At 40.7% G+C, this 22,741-nt stretch overlaps 1 protein-coding gene across 2 annotated transcripts; it reads left to right on the top strand.

Annotated features, from left to right (window-relative positions):
* The first annotated feature begins 131 nt into the window (after positions 1–131).
* LOC115453810 (beta-TrCP) lies at positions 132–22,314 on the top strand. 2 transcript variants are annotated; one of them, XM_037443687.1, is made up of 12 exons: positions 132–318; positions 7,895–8,014; positions 8,755–8,863; positions 9,936–10,122; positions 10,388–10,523; positions 10,871–10,999; positions 11,354–11,545; positions 12,609–12,752; positions 13,517–13,707; positions 14,089–14,206; positions 19,050–19,213; positions 20,482–22,314. In XM_037443687.1, the coding sequence occupies exons 1-12, from the start codon at positions 277–279 to the stop codon at positions 20,483–20,485; spliced, it is 1,536 nt and encodes a 511-aa protein (XP_037299584.1). In that variant the 5' UTR covers positions 132–276; the 3' UTR covers positions 20,486–22,314. The 2 variants fall into 2 exon arrangements, with proteins under 2 accessions (XP_037299584.1, XP_037299586.1); XM_037443689.1 differs by having other exon boundaries at positions 19,053–19,213.
* The last annotated feature ends 427 nt before the right edge of the window (positions 22,315–22,741 follow it).

The following is a 22,741-nucleotide window of genomic DNA, read 5'->3' on the forward strand; positions in this document are numbered from 1 at the left end:
ACGTACAATCCCATTTAAGAGTAACGGGTAAACACGAATAAAAGGGTAAACCATAATTTATATTATTATTTTGAAGCTTAACTCAGGAAAATAAAATGTAGAAAGAAAAAAAAACTGTTGGCTGCATGATTCGGCTTTCTTTAACACCTTGTCATTTTAATAAAGAAACAGAGTGCTTGACGTCATGCGAGCGATGAGTACTTAGCAAATGTGATTTATTTTATTTAGTGGTGTTTTTAGTGGACAATCATTAATGTTTCTTGTTAAGTAGCAAAAATGGAGACTGAAAGAATGATAGAAGACACAATGCCGCCTCAGGTATGTTCAGAATCTTTAATTGGGGCACCTCTCGTAATGTCACGGTATCGCCGCCATCTTTGCCTTTACAATTTGGATTGAAATATTTTGTGTTTTTATTCACAAATAAAATGGTTGTTGTGAACAATTTTTTATAATTTTCTCTCTCTAATTGAATAAATATTACAAAAACAATTAGGTTATACACGTAACAATCTTAGTTATTCTATTAACAGTAACTATACAAAAAAAATTGATCCTGCAATGCGGATCTTTATAAATTCGTGTTTTGAACCATTGAAACTGTACTTAGGAGTGCGAATTTACCGTTATGGGTAATTTATTACTTTGTACTAGTTTAGAAACAGGTAGGAATGTGTTTGTTTACGTTTGAATTGTACGCGTTATTACCATAGTGTCCTGTTTCACATTTCTCCAAAGCTTTATGGAAGTAAATAAATCCTCTTTTGCAATCCTTGTACGTGATAAAACCGTTTTGGTCGAATAAAAAACTATCCGTCAGTCATAAAAACTGAAATGTGTCGACAAATTGGATATACAATTTCGGAAAACGCTCTGTGCCACTTTCGTTATACATTTCGTAATAGCTAACAGTTATACAAAGGAATAGGGTTTTGCACGATATAACACGTATAAGCGTGTCACCAGCACGTTATGAAACCGTCGGGTTTCAGCGTGACAAACCATGACTAAGCTTGTTAAAATATCATGTTTTCCTTAATAATTGCATGAAATTTATTTTCGTCCATATAAAAGTAAATTCAGATTTTAGCTTTCAATAAATCTCATAGTCAGTGTTAATAAAGAGTTATTTATTTAATAAGCAAATAAAAGATATAGTTTTGATCAGTGGATTTTCAATACTCAGATCCCCAATTATTTTTTATTGCTTTGAATAACGAGACGCGCTTGCCGTTCGCCCGATAGTAAGTGATATGACTGCCCATAAACAATGGAAAACCATCCAAGGCAAGAACAAAGTATTGTTTGGTATTCCACTGCGCTTACCATACTGTGACATGAGATGCTAAGTCTTATTTCTGTCCTTTAAACTGAAACACAACAGTGACTGCACACTCCTGCTTGGCGGTAGAAATAGACATTGCGGTGATCCCTACCCAGGGACTCACATATGAGAGACTTATAACCAGTAAAAATTCCACCTCATAAAAATGACACTAAAGTTTACTCCAAAGTAGCCACATCTGCCACATTTTATTTGTGTTCCATGTTATTTTTAAATAAACCAATGGGATGTATATAAAAAAAAATAAGTAAAAATTTAAAAACCAATATATGTATAATAGTACATTAAAGCTGTTTTTTTGTATAAAAATACCTAAAGTAATAAGTAAAATATTTAATTTTTCAAGACTTCCACTGTATAACAAATAGAAAAGATGCATATCTCTTTTTAAAAATGATTTATGAAGATTTGGAACCTAAAATTGCTTCAAATAAGAAAAGGAACATGTTTGTCTTTGAATTGTTAAGTTACTTGTTAGATTTGGATACAAAAATTATTTGCAACTTATATGATATTGGCTTGCAGCTCTTGAATTATCCACCCTTTTATGTAAGTTTGGGGCATTTATGCTGGAGTACATATAAAGAAGGAGTGCATATGGCTTAAATTGATATGTATTTGGTATACTCTATGATAAAGAATCTCAATAAAATTTTAACTTATTCTTAATGAGTTATGGTTGAGTTTTGACCACCATCCAAACATTACTAAGAGACAAAAGTTAACTCTTGGTCTCTCGTGGCTCGCCGGCGAGCCAAGACAGCTACATGACATTTGCGTGTGTCACGGGATTATAACCTTATATACTACATAATAAGGTTATTTTTCCGTCACACGCGTAGCTGTTAATGTTGCCGGCAAACATTCAGCTACCTGTACATATTTGAAAATAAAATTTTGACAAGTCATGACGGGTTAAGCTGTGGAGATATATATACATAATTTATTTATTTACACCGTACACAGGTGTTAAAGAAATTATAATAAATGTTTCCTTTTGGTCGTGTTGCCAAAGTCAAATACCATGTATACCCAATTTTCACCATATGTATGTGTGATAGGAAGTAACCTTATTGGGCAGAAATACCAGACTGGGCACATTCTGACCTGAAAAACCTACTATTACTTTCTTAACCTGGGATTTGTAGCCAAGACCACAGCATCATAGTCGTACTGCGCAAAGAATACAGCTATGCCACCGAGACAGCCGACATAATACATAACTATTGTAATGATTAGAAGTATACTCCTGTGAAAAGAATTTTAATAAAGTTTTATCTTATTGTTATTGAATTATGGTTGAATTTTGACCACCACACAAACATTACAAAGAGATAAAGAGGTCAAGCCGTTGAGATAAACAATGTAAACAAGCTTTCACAATGACATTTTTAAATTATTATGTAAGAAAATAGTAATATAAAATACCACACTAATGGACTAAGTGTGCAAAAAGGAGCCCCTCAGGATAGAAAACCACAATAAAATCCTGATAGTAGTTTTATTTCAATAACTATTATTATCTATCTATCAATCTATATATATATATATATATATAAAAATGAATCCCTATTTCCCTTCGTCACGCCATCACGCGTGAACGGCTGGACCAATTTAACTATTTTTTTTTGTTGTGTTTGTTATTGTCAGGAGAAGGATCTTATGACAGAAAAATTCAAAAAATTGCGCGGATAATTAGAAAATTTAAGAAAACTTAACAGAATATTAACTGTCAATTGTTTGAAATAACTGCCAGCGATTGACAGAATGCGCGCTGCAAATTCATAGTTAAGACGGGACAACGTCTGTCGGGTTAGCTAGTATATAATAGTTTTATGTCTTAAAATAATAGAATCCAGTGCCTATGATTTTAAACCAGATGAGAAACAATAATAATTCTGCTATGAATGTCTTTGTACTTTGTTTGAAACTATTACAATATAAAATACAGGGTCATTTTGACATTGAGTTACTTACTTTACAATTTGTTACTCTTTTTCTGTAGCTGTAAAATAAAAAAGTGTAAGTTTTGGATAAAATAAATATTAAAAAAATGTAATTTAAATTGTATACATCATAATACTATTACTACTATGAGTGAATTCCTCGCAGCAGCAACATCCTACTTCCAGTCACAAATTCACTCACTTATATTTATATTTTATGAAATTACAGTGTTAAAAAATTTAGAGCAACTTTAGCTCCTGGTACCTATATATTGGCTCTCGATATTATCCAGCGAGTATTCGTACATTAAAGTTACATATTAAAAATACTTTATGTTAATTTGTTTCTTAGCAAAATAAGTAAATTTTGTCTAAAGGAGTGGGCTGAGGTGCAATTTTGCAATCACAGAACTCACTTTGTATCGCAGTGTGTTTCGTCCCATTACGTGATAGAGGGCGAGCGTACTCCCATATCGGGTACAAACTCCAGCTGAGCAGAAAAACCAAAATATTTTGCCCGACACAGGAGCCGAAACCAGAACAGTATGCAATACAACTATGCCACCAAGGCAGTCGTATGTGTTATTATTAAAAATATATTGACTGCCACGGTGGTGTAGTTGTACGCTGAGGTCCTGGATTCTAATCCCGATTCGGGCCAATAATAATTATGACTGAGTATTTCAAAATTCAAAAATACTCAGTCACAGCTTGGAGTCAGGAAGTTGGGTGTGATACTCCCGTGCCTCGGAAAGCACGCCGTTGGTCCTGCGCCTGATGTCTCTCAGGTCAAATTGAATTGCCGACTCACTAGTCTATAAGAGTGAAGGAACAGAGAGTGTCCCTGTGTGTTATGCATTATATTATCTCCTGCGCCCCTGTCTGATCTCCATTGAGATTGGCCGCCGTGGCTGAATTTTGGCTTGGAGGGATGCATTTATATCTATACATATAAAAGAAAGTTGTGTTAGTTACACTATTTATAACTCAAGAACGGATGAATCGATTTGGCTGAAAATTGGTGGGGAGGTAGCTTAGAACCAGGAGACGGACATAGGATACTTTTTATACCGTTCCCACGGGAACGGGACGTGACATACAATGTGGTATAACAAAACGAAATTTAGACCCTGGGAAGGTTATAGGCTACTATCCCGGGAAAATATATAGCCGGACGTTTATCCCGGAAAACTCCTTCATGCGGGCGAAGCCGCGGGCAAAAGCTAGTTAAAAATAAAACTCAACAATAAATTTGATTATACCGTCTCTTTCATTGTTATACAAAATGACAGAGACAGCTGCGTTGAATAACTTTTGTCGACTGGCTAGGGATAATCATTAATCATCAATCGATATTCAATCAAGGCCGCACTATACTTACCATCAGGTGAAGTGGCGTAATTTTGCTATAAAAAAAGCTTTCGCTGGACATAGCTTGAAAAACTTTAAAAAGTTTTTCCGGGATAAAAAGTATTCTGTAGTATTCAGGAGTAATGTAACGGCCTATTACTGGTGGTAGATCTCTCATATGCGAGAATCCGCCTGGGTAGGTAGCACCAAAATGTCTATTTCTGCAGCCAAGTAGCAGTGTATAGTCACTGTTGCGTTCCGGTTTGAAGGAAACTGTAGCCATTGTAACTACATGACAATATAAGACTTATATGACTTCACATCAGGTGAATGGCAAGCTCGTCTCTTCATTGAAAGCAATAAAAAATTAAAAAAAAATATTAGTAAAAAAAAACGGTTTAGTAGTTCCTGAGATTGACGTGTTCAAACAAACAAACAAACTCTTTAGCTTTATATATTAGTATAGATTGCATGACTGAACGGAACTAATATAACAGTACGACACTGACAATACGGCAAGGTTTAATTTTCGACAAGTATTGACTTGCTTACCTAGGTCCAAGTGGGCCTATTAGTCTGAAGTGATAAAATAGTGAAGGTTGTCGACCTTACGGCGGCGGATTCAAGTGCGATGGTTGGTGATATTAGTATGCATGTGGATGTCAATTGGTCTAATACCAGAATAATTTAAGATTTACATTATCTATATACTATTATATAAAGCTGAAGAGTTTGTTTGTTTCTAACGCGCTAATCTTAGGAACTACCGGTTCGAATTGGAAAATTCTTTTTGTGTTAGATAGCCCTTTGTTCGTGGAGTGCTATAGGCTATTATATATCATAACGCTATACCCAATAGTACTACAACTACCCAACGTATTAGGATAAAATTTGGCATGGAGACAGTTTGAGACCCTGGGAAGAACACAGGCTTCCGGGAAAATATATAGCGTGACTTTTATAACGGAAAACTTTAGCCCGAAAAACTTTATAACGCGGACGGAGCCGCGGGCAAAAGCTAGTTAAGGAATAAAACCATTTCCCGAAATTAAAAAGTTTCTATTTAGAGTACACGTCCCTGCAGACGCCTGAAGACTAACACCGCGGTTGTTTGAATGATGTCACTGTTACCAGAGGGCGCGCGTGCGAGGGAGACAGCAAAATGCTCCCATACACTCCTAGTCAGCATTTTAAACACCTTTTCTCTATCGCATTTTAAGGACTATTTTTGCGGTATTCTTAACATTTATAATAAACAATTTTTTTCCTCCCGCTCTAAAACATGTAACAGTTAAATACCTACAAACGCCGATGTTTGCACGTAAAATATGACTAAATTATTGTCAGAAATGCAACTCATTTGCATATTTAACAACATTAAATCGCATATTTTCCTCTGTTTCGTTATTATATGAGTTGAGACGGAGTTTAGTGAGCTCACATTGAATTAACGCGACGACAAAATTCATATTTTTTACCGGATGACGCACGTAGATTTTTGCTGTGTCATTACTTACTCTCCCAGTGGGCAACGGCATGGCTGTGTTTCTGGCTTGCTTTAGACTATTGACGGCGGATGATGCTTAACATCACGCGTATCGCTCCCTCGTTTGCTATTAAGAACATGAAAAAAATACTTGTATATTCTATTCTCTACTAGTTGACCCGACAGACGTTGTCCCGGCTTAACTCTGAATTTGCAGCACGCTTTCTGTAAGTAAAAGCGGCGATAGCCTAGTTGGGTGTGGAACGGACTGCCGAGACGAATGTCCTCAGGTTCAAATCCCAAGGGCACACAATTCTGACTTTTCTAAAATCATGTGTGTATTCTTTGTGAATTTATCGTTCGCTTTAACGGTGAAGGAAAACATCGTGAGGAAAGCTGCACATCTGAGAAGTTCTCTGTAGGAATTTCGAAGGTGTGTGAAGTCTACCAATCCGCACTAGCCAGCGTGGTGGACTAAGGCCTAATCCCTCTGAGTAGTAGAGGAGGCCCGTGCTCAGCAGTGGGCGAGTATATAATACAGGGCTGATATTATTATTATTATTATTCTGTAAATCGCTGACAGTTATTTCAAACAATTGACAGTTATATAAAACGACCCGCTCCGGCTTCGCACGGGTGCAATGCTGACTATTGAATGGATGTTATTATTATACATATAAACCTTCCTCTTGAATCACTGTATCTATTAAAAAAAACCGCATCAAAATCCGTTGCGTAGTTTTAAAGATTTAAGCACATATAGGGACAGAGAAAGCGACTTTTTTTTATACCATGGAGTGATTAATATTTTCGTTAAGTTTTCTTAAATTTTCTAATATTCCGCGCAATTTTTTAATTTTTACTTTCATAAGAACCTTCTCCTGACAATAACAAACACAACAACAAAAAAAGTGAAATCGCTCCAGCCGTTCACGCGTGATGGCGTGACCAAGGCAAATAGGGATTAATTTTTATATATCTATTCTGTATAGAGGTATATAATAAATAAAATTATAGATTTTCCGCTCATTGCGTTACTCAATATTTATTTATATATTCACTTACATTGACAGTAAAACTAAACATGTAGCTACTTAAGTAATGAACAATATGTTATCAATATAAGACTACAATCAATAACAAATTATAGGATAGAACTGGGAGAGGCTATGAATTATATTATATTAGCACCGACGGTTGTTGTGCCCTTAAAAGGACATAATAACCCGAGTACAGCGCAACTGGGTACAGTAGTGTCTCTAAACCATCCAGGGACCAACACGGATACACAAAAAAAAAAAACTGTCCAATAGCTTAGGTGTAGTTCGGCGACATGCATAAGAATTAAATACACATATTTTCATTTATCAAAAAATAATAAAAATACACAGCTGTCTCCTAAATTCATATTGATAACATTCGCGATTTGTCAAAAGGGCGAAAATAGAATATGTTCCGTTCAATTTCCTTAATTTTCTCTTTTACATGAACCTTCTTCTGACAATAATAAACATAATAAAAAAAGAATTAGCGAAATTGTTCCATCCGTCCACGCATTATGCGATTACCAAAGGAAAAAAGATATTCGTTTCATTATCGACAGCTGAAAGGCTAATTTACTTCACCGACATTTTCTTTTCGAAAAATTTTAACTACCTCAAAAATACATACAAAAAAGTGCTGATTTTAAATGTCAAATTAGCTTTACAACCGTCGATATGTATATATATATAGTTCGTAAATGTATGTATGTGTGTATGTTGGCAGCAAGTGACGTCGCTGACGAGCCTCGACACGGGCGTGCGGCCGACGCCGAGCAGCGCCGCGTACACCGCCGAGCGAGACGCCTGTCTCAACTACTTCTCAAGATGGAACGAGACCGACCAGGTTATGGACGTTTTTTATTTCAAACATTTTTTTTATACGGGCAAAGTGACCCGACTACACCTGATGGTAAGTGGTGTGGGGTCCAATAGAATGTCGACTGACGAGAGACTATTACTCCTCTACAGTAGACACAATTATGTCGGCCTTTTGGCACCGAATATACACAAGTTGATCCCGGAACGCGCCACACGTGGGGCTCTATGGCGAGTTTTAACACCTTGTGTACGGTGATCGGCAACCACCAGTAGCTTTTATTTAGCTGCGATAGCCTAGTTGGGAATGAAACGGATTGTCTAGACGAATGCTTGTAGGTTCATAACACAAGGGATGTCGGACGTTTCTAGAGTTATGTGTATATTCTTTGTGAATTATCGCTTGGTTTAAACCTGCATACCTGAGAAGTTCTAAGAATTTTGAGGGTATTTGAAGTCAGCAAATCCACATTCCGCACTGGACAAGCGTGGTAGATTTAGGCCTAATCCCTCTCAGTAGTTATACAGGGCCGATATTATTATTATTATAGTATGTATTTAACAGAGGGAGACATAAAGAAATAATTCGAGACTGCTAAAAAATCATGGGCCCCTACTTCTATATTATTTGATTCTTCAAGTGAAATTCGAAGAAGCAGGCAAGCAACCTCAAAAGCTGTCATTGCATCGATAATTCATTTGATTATTCACCATCAGATAGCATAGGGCTGTCTCCCCCGATGTGATGTGATGAGTGTGGTGTTGCAGGTGGAGTTTGTGGAGCAGCTGCTGGCGCGCATGTGCCACTACCAGCACGGGCACATAAACGCTTACCTCAAGCCGATGCTGCAGCGGGATTTCATCAGCATGCTGCCCAGTGAGTATGCACACATGATATAAATAGGAAGATGACTCTTGCTAGGTTTTCTTGGATCTACTGAACTGATTTTGAATACATTGGGTTAGAGCAAAGGCTTCTTTCTCTTAATAGACCATTTGGCATATTTTTCGGCTAGAGTAGACCCTCAGAAAATATGAGTAATATGAGTAATAGGTAGGTAAGATGCCATGTTTTCACAGGGTGGTGATCTCAAGAATTGATCTGCAGGTAAGATTTAGTTAATGTGAAAATATAGTCGTCAGTTTCTATAAGATCAGCCAGCTTTGGGTATCATTGTGTTAGAGGAATGAGAATGCTTCTTCCAAATGTCAGAGACACGCACCCACAGCTCTCTAACTAGCTGTGTGGTTGTCCATAGGTTGTAGTGACCCCACCACGCAGCCCACCTTTTTTGTTTAGGATATGTTAGGATATAATGAAATTTTCTACAAATCTCACCCTGTTTTGAGGTACCATTATTAGAATTACAAATTGTCGCTCAAACGTTTTCAAACATTGAATTTTGAACAGTCTGCCGTTATGTATACATTTAAATGAGCAGACGGCCTGCGGGGAAATTCCTATGTCATGAAAATTCAATGTACTTGTGACCTCTGGTGAATAGAAATATATGTATTCATATCGAAGAAACATACATAGCAGGATTCCCAATAAGAATTTTGATATGTGAAATCTGCAAACCTGCACTAGGCATTTACTGGTGGTAGGATATATTTTATATCCGTCCGGATAGCGACCACTGTACACAACGTGTTAAAATTCGCCATAATGGTCCACGTCTGTCGCGTTTCGGAATCAGCAGGCGTTATATTGTCGACTGTCGAGGGTTAATCATCTCTCGTCATTCGACATTCGATTGGATCCCACTTCACTTACCATCAGGTGCAGTGGGTTTACTTTATCATGCCTGTATAAAAAAAAAGTTTAGCGTGGTGGACTAAGGCCTAAACCCTCTCAGTAGTAGAAGAGAACCACGTAACTCTGGGACAGTATTATAAAGCAGGGCTGATATAATATTATAATGCTTGTGTTAATTGTGGTTAAGCAGAGAAGGGCCTGGACCACGTGGCGGAGAACATCCTGTCGTACCTGGACGCGTCGTCGCTGTGCGCGGCGGAGCTGGTGTGCCGCGAGTGGCTGCGCGTGATCTCGGAGGGGATGCTGTGGAAGAAGCTCATCGAGCGCAAGGTGCGCACCGACTCGTTGTGGCGCGGACTCGCCGAGCGGAGGGGATGGTGAGACCACACTCTACTTCTCTCTGTTTTTTTTTTTTTTTTTTTTTTGTAGTAGTAGTAGTTCTGCCCCTGTGGATGCCGGGTCAGTCTATTTAGTCCGTCAAGCAAGATTTTGTCAGCACTATTCCGTTTTCATAATAATACAAAGCGGACTCGAAATTTATTTGAATAAAAAAAATGTTCTATTGAAATGAATTATATAATACTCCAGATAATTTTGTGGAAGAGGTTGACAATAATGTATCCGTCTCTCTCGCACTTACAGGATCGTGTACCTGTTCAAGCCGAAACCAGGTTGCCAGCATCAGTCCCACTCGTTCTACAGACAATTATATCCAAAAATAATAAAGGATATACAGTCGATCGAGGACAACTGGAGGATGGGGAATCACAATTTGCAGGTGAGTTGGTAATGTGTAACTTGGACTATTTGTTACTTTGTGCATTAGCTCCGCATGTGTCTACCACTTCGGGGAATCTTATTTTTTATATGAATATCATAGAGCATGATCCGGAAGGATGTCTCTTTGCTTTGTCGTTTTAATGATGACATTGTTGTATAATAAATTGGTTTCATATTTCAGCACATGAATCAAACATGATCAGGTTTAACATAATATTAAAATAATTATATTCTCTCTTCAAATGATAACAGTATTAAAAAAAAAACAAAAAAGGGTCTGTATCGACGACTTCTGCAGAAAAGACGCTAGAGCGTTACTAAAAATAAGTCATTCTGCATTTCCAGAGGATAAACTGCAGGTCCGAGAACTCGAAGGGCGTATATTGTTTGCAATACGACGACAACAAAATAGTGTCCGGCCTCAGGGACAACACGATCAAGATATGGGACAGAAAAACATTGCAATGCGTCAGGGTGAGTGCCACACATATACTGTAAGGTTTTTGAAGTATTTTTTTTATTTGAGTACGACAAAGTGACCATACGAGCGAAAGTGGTGGCGTGGTGGGGTTATCGCACTGTCCTTTTCTTACTCACGCAGCGTTATGGCCGGTGACGTCACAATTAACTATTACTGTAATTTGACAGATTTTTAACCACGTTTCAAAGCTCTATAAGTTATATATTATTGTGTGGATTTTGAAAATTATTTTTACGATATATTTTAGATGATTTTCTTTTAAAAAAAGTCGCCAACCAACTTATACCACCAGCAAACTCTACACGTCCACTGCTCAGTGTGTTTAACGCCGCGGTCGCGTGTTGCAGGAGCTGCAGGGCCACACCGGGTCGGTGCTGTGCCTGCAGTACGACGAGCGAGCCATCATCTCCGGCTCGTCGGACAGCACCGTCCGCGTGTGGGACGTGTCCACCGGCGCCATGCTCAACACGCTCATCCACCACTGCGAGGCTGTGCTGCATCTGCGGTTCTGTAACGGCATGATGGTCACCTGCAGCAAGGTATGTACACCTTCACCTTGGCTTCCTTTTCCCACTCTTAGCTTACTAGAAGACACGCTCCAGTAATTTTGAGCGAGGGTGTTGCGGGGTGTCGCGGGGTAAGGGGACTGATCCAAGCCTCTGCCTCGACGCTATCTATCGTAGTGTGCGCTGACTGTCTCGGTGGCGTAGTTGTAAGTGTACACGGTACAAGTACGACTGCCGCGCTGAGGTCCTGGGTTCGAATCCCGGGTCGGGCCAAAATAATTGTGACTGGGTTTATTCCATCTTAAAAATTACTCAGTCGCAGCTCGGAGTCAGGAAGTTGGCGGTGTGATACCCCCGTGCCTCAGAAAGAACGTAAAGCCGTTGGTCCTGCGCCTGATCTCTCTCCGGACAAGTCGGCTTGCCGTCTCACCGAACTATGAGAGTGAAGGAACAAAGAGTGCACCTGTGTATTGCGCACACACTTGTGCACTATATCTCCTGCGTACCTGGCTGATCTCCGTTGAGATTGGCCGCCGTGGCCGAAATTCGGCTAGGAGAGATTCATTCAGTGTGCGTGTGTACTCCTCACGCACACTGGAGGCGATTAGGGAAAGTGGGGCGTCTTCTTGAATCGAATGATCTATATAAGGTCGGGCCATTGTACATCGTTACGCCATTGGAAAAATAATAATTTTATGGGTTTTTATTTTCCTTGATTTGAACTTTCGGGTTTCCTTGGGGTTTTGGTCGTCCTCAATGTTAATGTAAAAGTTACTAGTTTAATTTGAAAAGTTTGCTATATTGTGACATTAGCTGACACGATTACGTTTCAAATTGGATGGTATGGTATGGATAATTAACATACTTGATGTTGTAAGCTCAAATATTAGTCTACGGTCTGATCACCTGCGGACTAAAACCCAGCAATATTTCATCCTGTCCCTTATGCAAATGGTCGCGGGCTGCGCATACGCAGGCAACCGCAGCGTCGGCCGTTCAGCGCCGCTCGCAGACCTAGGTTTGACGCTTCGTACGGACTGCGAGAGGCGACACATTCGAGAACATATTTAGATATTGAACGCCCGTTGCGTTGCAGGACCGTTCGATAGCCGTATGGGACATGACGTCCACGACGGAGATCATGCTGCGGCGCGTGCTGGTGGGCCACCGCGCCGCCGTCAACGTGGTTGACTTCGACGAGAAGTACATCGTCAGCGCCAGCGGCGACCGCACCATCAAGGTAACCGTCAGTGGGTTTTAAAGGGGGGGAGGGGGCGTCGCACGGGGCACCGGGTACTAGGGAAGGCGCCGGAGGCACCCACAGGCTCTGTTTTGTAATTAATCACTGAGTCCGCTTTTGCCATTTGGGGATTTAAAAAGAGGGGTGCCAAAATGTTTTTCGTCCATGGCGCCCGGACACCTTAGGAAGGCCCTAGTGGCCATGCTACTAAATCTCGATTTCAATTAACGATCCCCATCTGTAATTTTGGATCAATAGTTTCTTACCATTGATATAAATTCTATGCCAGGCTTAGATTAGTCGCACACTGATTTGAGACTGTACACCCACGAGGTTGACAGATGACCTCATAAAGTCGCAGGACGTCGTTGGATGCGGGCCGCTTCCAATAGGTCGATCTGAAATCTTTGTAGAAGGCTCACGTTCAGCAGTGGACATCCTGCGGCTAATGATGATTATCATTAAACGATGATTCACCCTATATCACAATGTACTGTTTTATACATGTTAATGTCACAGTAACCTACTGAGAAGTTGGCGGCGGAAAGCACGTAAAGCCGTTGGTCTTGCGCCTGATCTCTCTCCAGTAATGTCGGCTTGCCGTCTCACTGATCTATGGGAGTGAAGGAACAGAATGCAGCTGTGTATTGCGCACACACTTGTGCAGTATAATATCTCCTGCGTGGCTGATCTCCGTGTAGATTGGCTGCCGTGGCCGAAATTCGGCTAGGAGGAGGTTAACCTACAACTTCCTCTCCCCGCAGGTGTGGAACACGTCGTCGTGCGAGTTCGTGCGCACGCTGAACGGCCACAAGCGCGGCATCGCGTGCCTGCAGTACCGCGACCGGCTCGTCGTGTCCGGCTCGTCCGACAACACCATCCGTCTGTGGGACATCGAGTGCGGCTCCTGCATACGCGTGCTGGAGGGACACGAGGAGCTCGTCAGGTGTATACGGTGAGGAGTGTGGCGCGGCAGCCAGTGTTGAGTTTTCTTTGTATTTTATGTTAACTTGTCGGATGGTGGAGCATGGTGTAATTTAGTTGCTTTTCTATATAAATATTTACGATTCTTTTATATTATTGCATATGTTTATGAATCAATACTAATGTAAAGTTGAAGAGTTTGTTTCTTTGAATGAGATAGCTAAGGAACTAAAAACCAAATTTGAAAATTGTTTCAATAGGAAACTACATTACTCCGCAATGCTATAGGCTACTTTTTATGCCGGAAAAACATATTCACACGGACGCAGTCGCAAAAACTAGTAAATAAATATGAAAAAAAAAATTGTAGTGTCAATCTTATATGGAAATCATTTGAATGCCTTTCTCACAGGTTTGACAACAAGAGAATAGTGAGTGGAGCGTACGACGGCAAGATCAAGGTGTGGGACCTGCCCGCCGCGCTGGACGTGCGGACGCCCCACCAGGACCTCTGTCTGCGGACCCTCGTGGTGAGTAGCATAGCCGTGCTCGACCTAGCTCTGTACAACCAAGCTGGTGGATTGGCTTGTTGTTCATTGTTGTGTTCGTGGCCACTCTATGGTCACTAAAAAGTAAATTGTATGATTGACATTTGTCATTGTAATAAAAGAATATTATATGAAAATGTACATATTATAATTTCATTTACAATTAATACATAATATTGGCGACGAGGATATGGAACTACAAAAACTTCGAAGAATACGAGCCTCTATAAGGGGGGCAGCTTAAAAAATTACAAAACTATTTAATACAAAATGAACAAGAAATTCCAGACTACGAATTAAAAGCAAGACTAGAACATTTGACAACTTATCAAAAGAAGTTCGACCAAATTCAAACGGAAATTGAATCGATAATAGAATGTGATGATCAGGTGGAGGTGGAAATAGAAGAAAGATATATAACTGAAGAATTGATAGTACAGCTACAAGTAAGGTTACAGGATTTACGCCCTACAACATCTATTTCTACACCATACTACGCAACACCTACATCTACATACGCTCGAAGCAGTGAAACGGTAGTACCGAAGATAATGTTTCAACCATTACAAGAAAAAGAAAGTTTTATAAATTTTACAAAAAGATTAGAAATGTTTTTGCTTTTAAATAATTGCCATGACAACCAAACCAAAATGTACATGCTTTTAAGTTCTATTCCTCCAGAACTACATCAAAGAGCATACGATCTATGTGCACCAAAAGAACCATCTGATGTCGGTTACGCCGAACTTATTAAAATTTTAGATGATTACTTGGACCCAAAACCAAGCATGTGGGCAACTCAACACAAATTCATTACAAGGACACAAGAGGAGAATGAATCGATTATAGAATATACAGCACAATTAAAACGTTTAGCACAGGATTGTGATTTTAAATGCAAACACTGCAATAAATCGATTGCTGATAATTTTATCACACTTCAATTTGTCCGAGGTCTTAAAGACAATGACGCACGTGCTAAAATTCTTCAGAGTACCGATGTAACTGACTTACCAAATCTCATACGTACAGCAACAGCTATAGAAACAGCAAAGTGTGACAGTTCTTACATATCAAAAGCTACTCATATAAGTCATCAAATGCAACAATTAAATAAGAAAACCCCATTCAAAAGACAAGTTATAACAGTAAAAGACATAAAAGGGAAATGTTTTCGTTGCGGAAGTGAAGGCCACAGAGCTAATAATTGTAGATGTATTAACGATACATGTTATAAATGTAAAAGAAAGGGCCATTTAGCTCGTGTATGTTTACACCCGTTCAGGGGCAACCATTTGGTCCAATCTGAGCACGTGGAGGTGCATGCTGAGGATGTAGCCCAGGATATGAACGAGGAGTCGATTGTCGATGTTGGTATACCATGGAACATGAACGTCATTAGATCAATCATCAACGACAAATATATGATTAAGATCCACATTAACGACAAAATTGTTGAGATGGAGGTAGACACGGGAGCAGCTCTATCATCAATATCTTATAAAGATTTTAAGGCATTAAACCTCGATACAAAAATATTCAAAACTGACATTATCATGAAAACTTATACAGGAGAATTAATCAAACCGGTCGGAGTAGTATACGTGACATGCAAATATAAACAGCAATTTTTCAGCGGAAAGCTATATATTATCAAACAAAACGTTGAACCTATATTTGGTCGATCATGGATTAGACTTACAAATCTCAATTTAGCCAATATCAACAATATACGATCTAATATTGATACGAAACTTGACTCATTATTGGCTGAATATTCAAAGGTTTTCGATGGAACTCTTGGCTGTATACCTAACTACAAGGCAAATTTTTCTTTAAAAGAGGGAGCTACACCAATTTTTATTAAACCAAGACGTATACCGTACGCTCTAAAGGAAAAGGTTGACACGGAAATAGATCGCTTGTGTCAACAAGGAGTTATTACGAAAATAGACAACTCTGAATGGGGAACTCCTGTAGTTCCGATAGTTAAACCAAATGGAAGTATACGTCTATGCGCCGACTACAAAGTTACATTAAATAAGATCATCAAAGACGACCAATACCCAATACCGATAATTGAAGACATACTCGTAGAAATGAATGGTGGTGAGATATTTTGCACATTGGACGTCAGCCAGGCGTACCTACACATGATGATGGATGAGGAGAGCGCCATGATGCAGACAATAAGTACACATAAGGGTTCATTCAAAGTTAACCGTTTGATGTTTGGTGTTAAGGTAGCACCTAACTTGTGGCAAAAATTTATGGATCGATTGCTGCAAGGATTGGCAGGAGTAAAATGTTTTTTGATGATATCATAATTCAAGGATCTTCAGAAAATCAACTCTTAGCAAGACTACGTCAAGTTCTTCAAAAATTACAAGAATATAATTTAAAATTAAATAAGGAGAAATGTCAATTTTTTAAGAAGAGCATTAACTATTTGGGACATACGATTGATAAAAATGGGTTACATAAAAACAGAGACAAAGTTAAAGCAATTCTGGACGCCGAACGCCCTAAAAACATTGACGAACTCAGAACATTTTTAGGCATGGCAAATTATTATAATAAATTCATACCAAACTTAGCTTCAATATCGAATTCCTTGAATTCTTTGCTAAAGAAAGGTACAAAATTCGATTGGACCATGAGATGTCAAGAGAGTTTCGACAAGATAAAAAAAGAAATTATCAGTGAAAGGGTACTAATGCACTTCGATCCCAATAAACCAGTAGTACTCGCTACAGATGCATCCCCGACAGGACTTGGCGCCATTCTGTCACATAGAATGCCTGACGGCTCCGATAGACCAATCGCATTCGCATCTCGTTCACTCACATCAAGTGAAAAGAAATACAGCCAAATTGACAAGGAAGCGACGTCTATCTTCTGGGGACTTAAAAAGTTTTTCAATTTCTGTTACGGAAGGAAGTTCATATTAATTACAGATCATAAACCGCTCACTATAATATTTCATCCCCATAAAACATTACCGGCAATGAGTACTATGAGGCTTTTTCACTACGCCCATTTTCTATCTGGTTTTGACTATACGATTGAATACAGAACATCGAGTGGCAATAGTAACGCAGACTACTTATCTCGATTTCCGGTAGATAAAATAGCCTTGAATATTATTGACGCTTGTAGCGTTTTTCAGAGAAACCAAATGAACACCATTACAATCGACCGAAAAAGATAGCTGAAGAAACCACGAAAGACATGGATTATGATACACTGATGAAAGCACTGATGACGGGCACAAGTGTTAAAAGATATGGTTATAATGACAACGAGCTTACTGTGCAAGATGGGTGTATACTAAAAGGTACCAGGGTTATGATACCGGCTAGTCTGAAAAACACAGTACTAAACGAACTGCATAAAGGTCATTTGGGAATTGTTAAAATGAAATTACTTGCCCGTAGTTATGTTTATTGGAAAAATATAGATAAAGACATAGAAAGTCTAGTAAGTCAATGTCGTGAATGCCGATTAAACCAAAACCAACCAACACCGGTACAAGTACATCACTGGGAAAAACCATCTGGTCCGTGGCAGAGGATACATATCGATTTTGCGGGCCCTGTTAAAGGATATTCCTTATTTATAATAGTTGATGCATACAGTAAGTGGGTGGAGATTATACCGACGAAGGTTACCATTAGCTCATGGTGTATAAATAAACTGAAGGATTTATTCACAACATTTGGAGTACCATTCACCTTAGTATCGGATAATGGTCGACAGTTTGTATCAAATGAATTTGAGTCATTCCTGAAGAATACGGGAGTCATACATAAAACGTCAGCACCTTACCATCCAGCTACTAACGGACAGGCAGAGAGATTCGTACAGACGATTAAAAAGGCACTGCATGCTGCCCGTTTTGGGCCTGGTACAATACATGAGCAGCTACGAGACATTAAGGAACATTTGCTAAGGACCCCTAGCGTCAGCAGTGGCAAGAGCCCATACGAGCTAATGTTCGGTAGAGAAGTACGCACCGCTCTACATGTCAAATTCAGAGGGAAGGTAGCGAGAGAGACGGCGAGATCATATTCCGTTGTAACCAGGAAATTCGAGATTGGACGTAAGGTGCAGTTTAGGGACTACACAGGCCGTGACAAGTGGGAATTTGGCAGAATCGAGAAAGTCCTAGGTCACCTACACTATTTAATCAGAACAGAGAGTGGCGAAGTACACAAGCGTCACGTGGACCAGATCCTGGACTTACGTTCTAAAGAATAAGTAAAAAACTATGTTCATTTGAGGGGGGAGGAAACTGTTGTGTTCGTGGCCACTCTATGGTCACTAAAAAGTAAATTGTATGATTGACATTTGTCATTGTAATAAAAGAATATTATATGAAAATGTACATATTATAATTTCATTTACAATTAATACATAATATTCATGTTTGGGCAGCATTGGACTTTTAGAGTCTGTATTAGTCAAAATATAATTTCTGATAGTCTTCCTCTTATTTGAATGCTTCAGTGGCGTAATTGTATTACAGTACGATTGCAGTGCTGAGGTTTAGGATTCGAGGCTCGTCTCAAGTGATATTGGGTTTTCTACTCAATAACAGCCCGGATGTATCCAATATGACCCACTATCACATTATAGGACAAAATGCTCTTGGCGGAAAATGATAAGTGATCAGTCCCAGTTTTAACCAACTGACAGTCATCATCTCTGTGAGACAATTGCCATTGTAATTGTCTCCCAGATTATCTATCAGATGTATCATAAATGGTATCATTACGTTCATATGATAATGGTACATACATTGTATAAAGCCCGTTTGGTCCAGGAGCACACGGGGCGCGTGTTCCGATTGCAGTTCGACGAGTTCCAAATCGTATCGTCGTCGCACGACGACACCATCCTCGTGTGGGACTTCCTCAACTACGAGTCGGGCTCGCCCGCGCCCGCGCTGCCGCCCGCCGCCGCGCCCGCCGCGCCCGCCTCCAACAGGTAACTGCACCATCCTCGTGAGGGACCTCCTCAACTACGAGTCGGGCTCGCCCGCGCCCGCGCTGCCGCCCGCCGCCGCGCCCGCCGCGCCCGCCTCCAACAGGTAACTGCACCATCCTCGTGAGGGACCTCCTCAACTACGAGTCGGGCTCGCCCGCGCCCGCTGCCGCCGCCGCGCCCGCCGCTCCCGCCTCCACCAGGTAACTGCACCATCCTCGTGAGGGACCTCCTCAACTACGAGTCGGGCTCGCCCGCGCCCGCGCTGCCGCCCGCCGCCGCGCCCGCCGCGCCCGCCTCCAACAGGTAACTGCACCATCCTCGTGAGGGACCTCCTCAACTACGAGTCGGGCTCGCCCGCGCCCGCGCTGCCGCCCGCCGCCGCGCCCGCCGCGCCCGCCTCCAACAGGTAACTGCACCATCCTCGTGAGGGACCTCCTCAACTACGAGTCGGGCTCGCCCGCGCCCGCGCTGCCGCCCGCCGCCGCGCCCGCCGCGCCCGCCTCCAACAGGTAACTGCACCATCCTCGTGAGGGACCTCCTCAACTACGAGTCGGGCTCGCCCGCGCCCGCGCTGCCGCCCGCCGCCGCGCCCGCCGCGCCCGCCTCCAACAGGTAACTGCACCATCCTCGTGAGGGACCTCCTCAACTACGAGTCGGGCTCGCCCGCGCCCGCGCTGCCGCCCGCCGCCGCGCCCGCCGCGCCCGCCTCCAACAGGTAACTGCACCTGCACCGCAGCCTCCACCTGGCTCGGGAATCAGTGACCGATAGGCACGCTCCAAGTGCTCAAGTGGGTGACCTTTGGGCCATCACCTAACCTGGGGTATTAAGGCGTAATATTTATCCAACATTTTGAATATTTATTTATTATAATTCAATGAAAGTTTACAGCACTTAGCCAAAACACTTACATCTAACAATATATTCTAACTCTAAACCTAACAATATTAAGACAGCAATAACAATAAAATAAAATTCAAACTAATAACAAAATAACTAAAATGATTTCCAACACTTAACTTACTAAGGAACATTTTAAAGCGTGTCTAAAAATAACTTAATACTATTGTAAACATGACAAGGTTTGTTATAAAATATATCCAGATCTGTGTGATGAGCGTGCACGGCATTGAGAAGTGCGACCGCCCGGGCGGTAGGTGCTGAGTATTAGCTGGCCGCTTCCAATAGGTCGATTTGTAAATCTTTGGGGGGGATACCCGTGCCCAGCAGTGGGACAGCATAATATTAATATTATTATAAATATTTACAGGTAAATGTCAAGAGGCGCGGCGATACAACGACGTGCGACAAATAACAAAACTACTACTACTATAGTGAAATGCGAGGCGTCGGCGACGGTCGCGGGACTGCAGGAGGCGGGGACACAACAAGCTCACAATACTTGATCTACAAACATGTTACATGATTAACAGATTGGAACATCATCTAACCACATATGTCAGATTGAATGTCTGTAGTGAGACAATACGGACCAGAAACTAGAAAATTAAATGTACAAAACAGGAAGTGTTACCGTACCTAGTGATTGTGACAAAACGATTGGACGGCCATTGTTATTATTTATTGAGTGTTTTAGTTGACTGTAACAGTCCTGGTTTTGTTCTAAAATTGTTGTTATCCCCGTTGTGTGAGCCAGACGTCCCCAGAGCTAACGCCTCGTTCACACCGAGCGGACGGCGCGCGTTCATTCGGCGCTGACGCGCGGCGTCACGTGCATACACCATTCAAATTTAAATATAAACGGCAAGTAGACTATACATTTCAAGGATGGAATGAACTAACGAAAATAGCAGCACACCGCCAATTTTATCGTGTACATTAGTGGACTATAGGTAAGTTCTTTGGAACAACGGCATAGTTTAAGTGACACATGATTTCTTTTTCGTGCGGTAATATTACAACAATTGATACGTTTTATCACTGCTTATGAGAATGATTATACAATAAGGATTGGTAGATAGAAAATAATGTGGACTGTTTTTTTACTAGATCTTTCGACTTGGTCGAAAATTGTTTATAGATCTCTGCCTTTGTACGGGCGACGAGGTTACCCGCATAATATTACTCGCGAATATCGTGTGTTCGGTTCGTCTGATCGAGGATTTCAAGTTTTAATAAATAATATGTGAGTGACGCAGTGACGCTCGGTCTGTGCCGGACGCAGTTAAAGTCGGCTGACAGTCGATGGACAGGTGAGAACGTGGTGTTTGGAGGCGCGCGCACTGCCGACTGTGACATTAAACTTATAGGGTGTTTGACTTATTTTTACTTATAACTTTTGTAAAATATGAACGTCGATTAAATTCTAAAAGAGAAATAATTGAAATCTGGTGAAAAATTTACTTGTTTGATCAATTGAAATTTGGTAGTAGGAGTGAGTGTCAAAAAACAGAAAAGGGATGAAATATTTGCTTGTGACGTCATCGGGCATGATGCGTGCGAAAGAAAAAGATGGAGAGATGTCCCTGCTCCTGCAAGTAGCAATATCTGAAATTTGAATTATTGCCTTATCTCTTATCCAATTTTAATGCTGTGTTCACAAAAGGATTATTTTTTGTACCAATTGCTGTTACATATAAAGAAATGCACAAAATCAAACAGTCAAATACCCTATTGACAGTATGGTAGTGTACCTTGCCGTGGAAGTTATTAAATAAGTAGAATAGTATTTATATCCCACGCTGTGGCGTTCCCGCTCAATGCCGTGTGACGTGGATTAGATCTGATACAAACAAACGACTGATTTTATGTTTGATTCGACAGAACACCGTGATGACGCGCGACACGCCAACACTCTGATCGCGTGACGTTTGAGATTGGTCAATAATTGAGTTATATTTATTTTGTAAGATACAAATACATCATCAATGTTAGAGAAGTTTGTTATTATTCCCTGCAAGTGCGTCGCCAAGGGTGGGCAGGAAGAGGCAGTCCCCCCCCTAGAGATTCTAAAAATGTTGCCAAATTTAAAGCAACTAAAGTCCTAAGTCTTGGACTCGACTTGCTTGGTCGATCATTCCCGTAAGCTCAATTACGCTCTGCTCTGTGTTATTGTGACAGCAGGAGAGGGCCAGTGAGGGAGGAACATGTGCTCTCGACTTTACCTACAATTCATACTTTTCTTATTTTCTATACTAGCTTTCACCCGCAGCTTCGCCCACGTGGATTTCGGACTTCAAAAATGGAGGAGGTGCTCAATTTGTCGGGATGTTTTTTTATTTATGGTGGTATGCAGGTGGTCCGATTGTCCGGCCAGGGTCTGATGATGGGATCCTGGTGAAATCGAAGGAACTTTTAACCATTATTAAGGTTGCACACGCGACGGAAGCTTAAAAAATGGAGTAACTTCTCCCGTTTTCCCAACATTTCCCTTCACTGCTCTGCTCCTATTAATTGTAGCGTGATGAAAAGTATACTATAACCAGCTCAGGAGTATGAAAAATAATTGTACCAAGTTTCGTTAAAATCCGTCGGGTAGTTTTTGTTTCTATAACGGTTATACAGAAAGA

Source organism: Manduca sexta, chromosome 26 (genome assembly GCF_014839805.1).
Source record: "Manduca sexta isolate Smith_Timp_Sample1 chromosome 26, JHU_Msex_v1.0, whole genome shotgun sequence".
NCBI classification, from domain to species: Eukaryota; Metazoa; Arthropoda; class Insecta; order Lepidoptera; family Sphingidae; genus Manduca; species Manduca sexta.

Coding starts and splice junctions, on each gene's coding strand:
- LOC115453810 (XM_037443687.1), top strand. CDS start 277: ATGGAGACTGAAAGAATGATAGAAGACACAATGCCGCCTCAG. Junction 319..7,894: donor AAGACACAATGCCGCCTCAG/GTATGTTCAGAA, acceptor GTATGTTGGCAG/CAAGTGACGTCGCTGACGAG. Junction 8,015..8,754: donor GATGGAACGAGACCGACCAG/GTTATGGACGTT, acceptor GTGGTGTTGCAG/GTGGAGTTTGTGGAGCAGCT.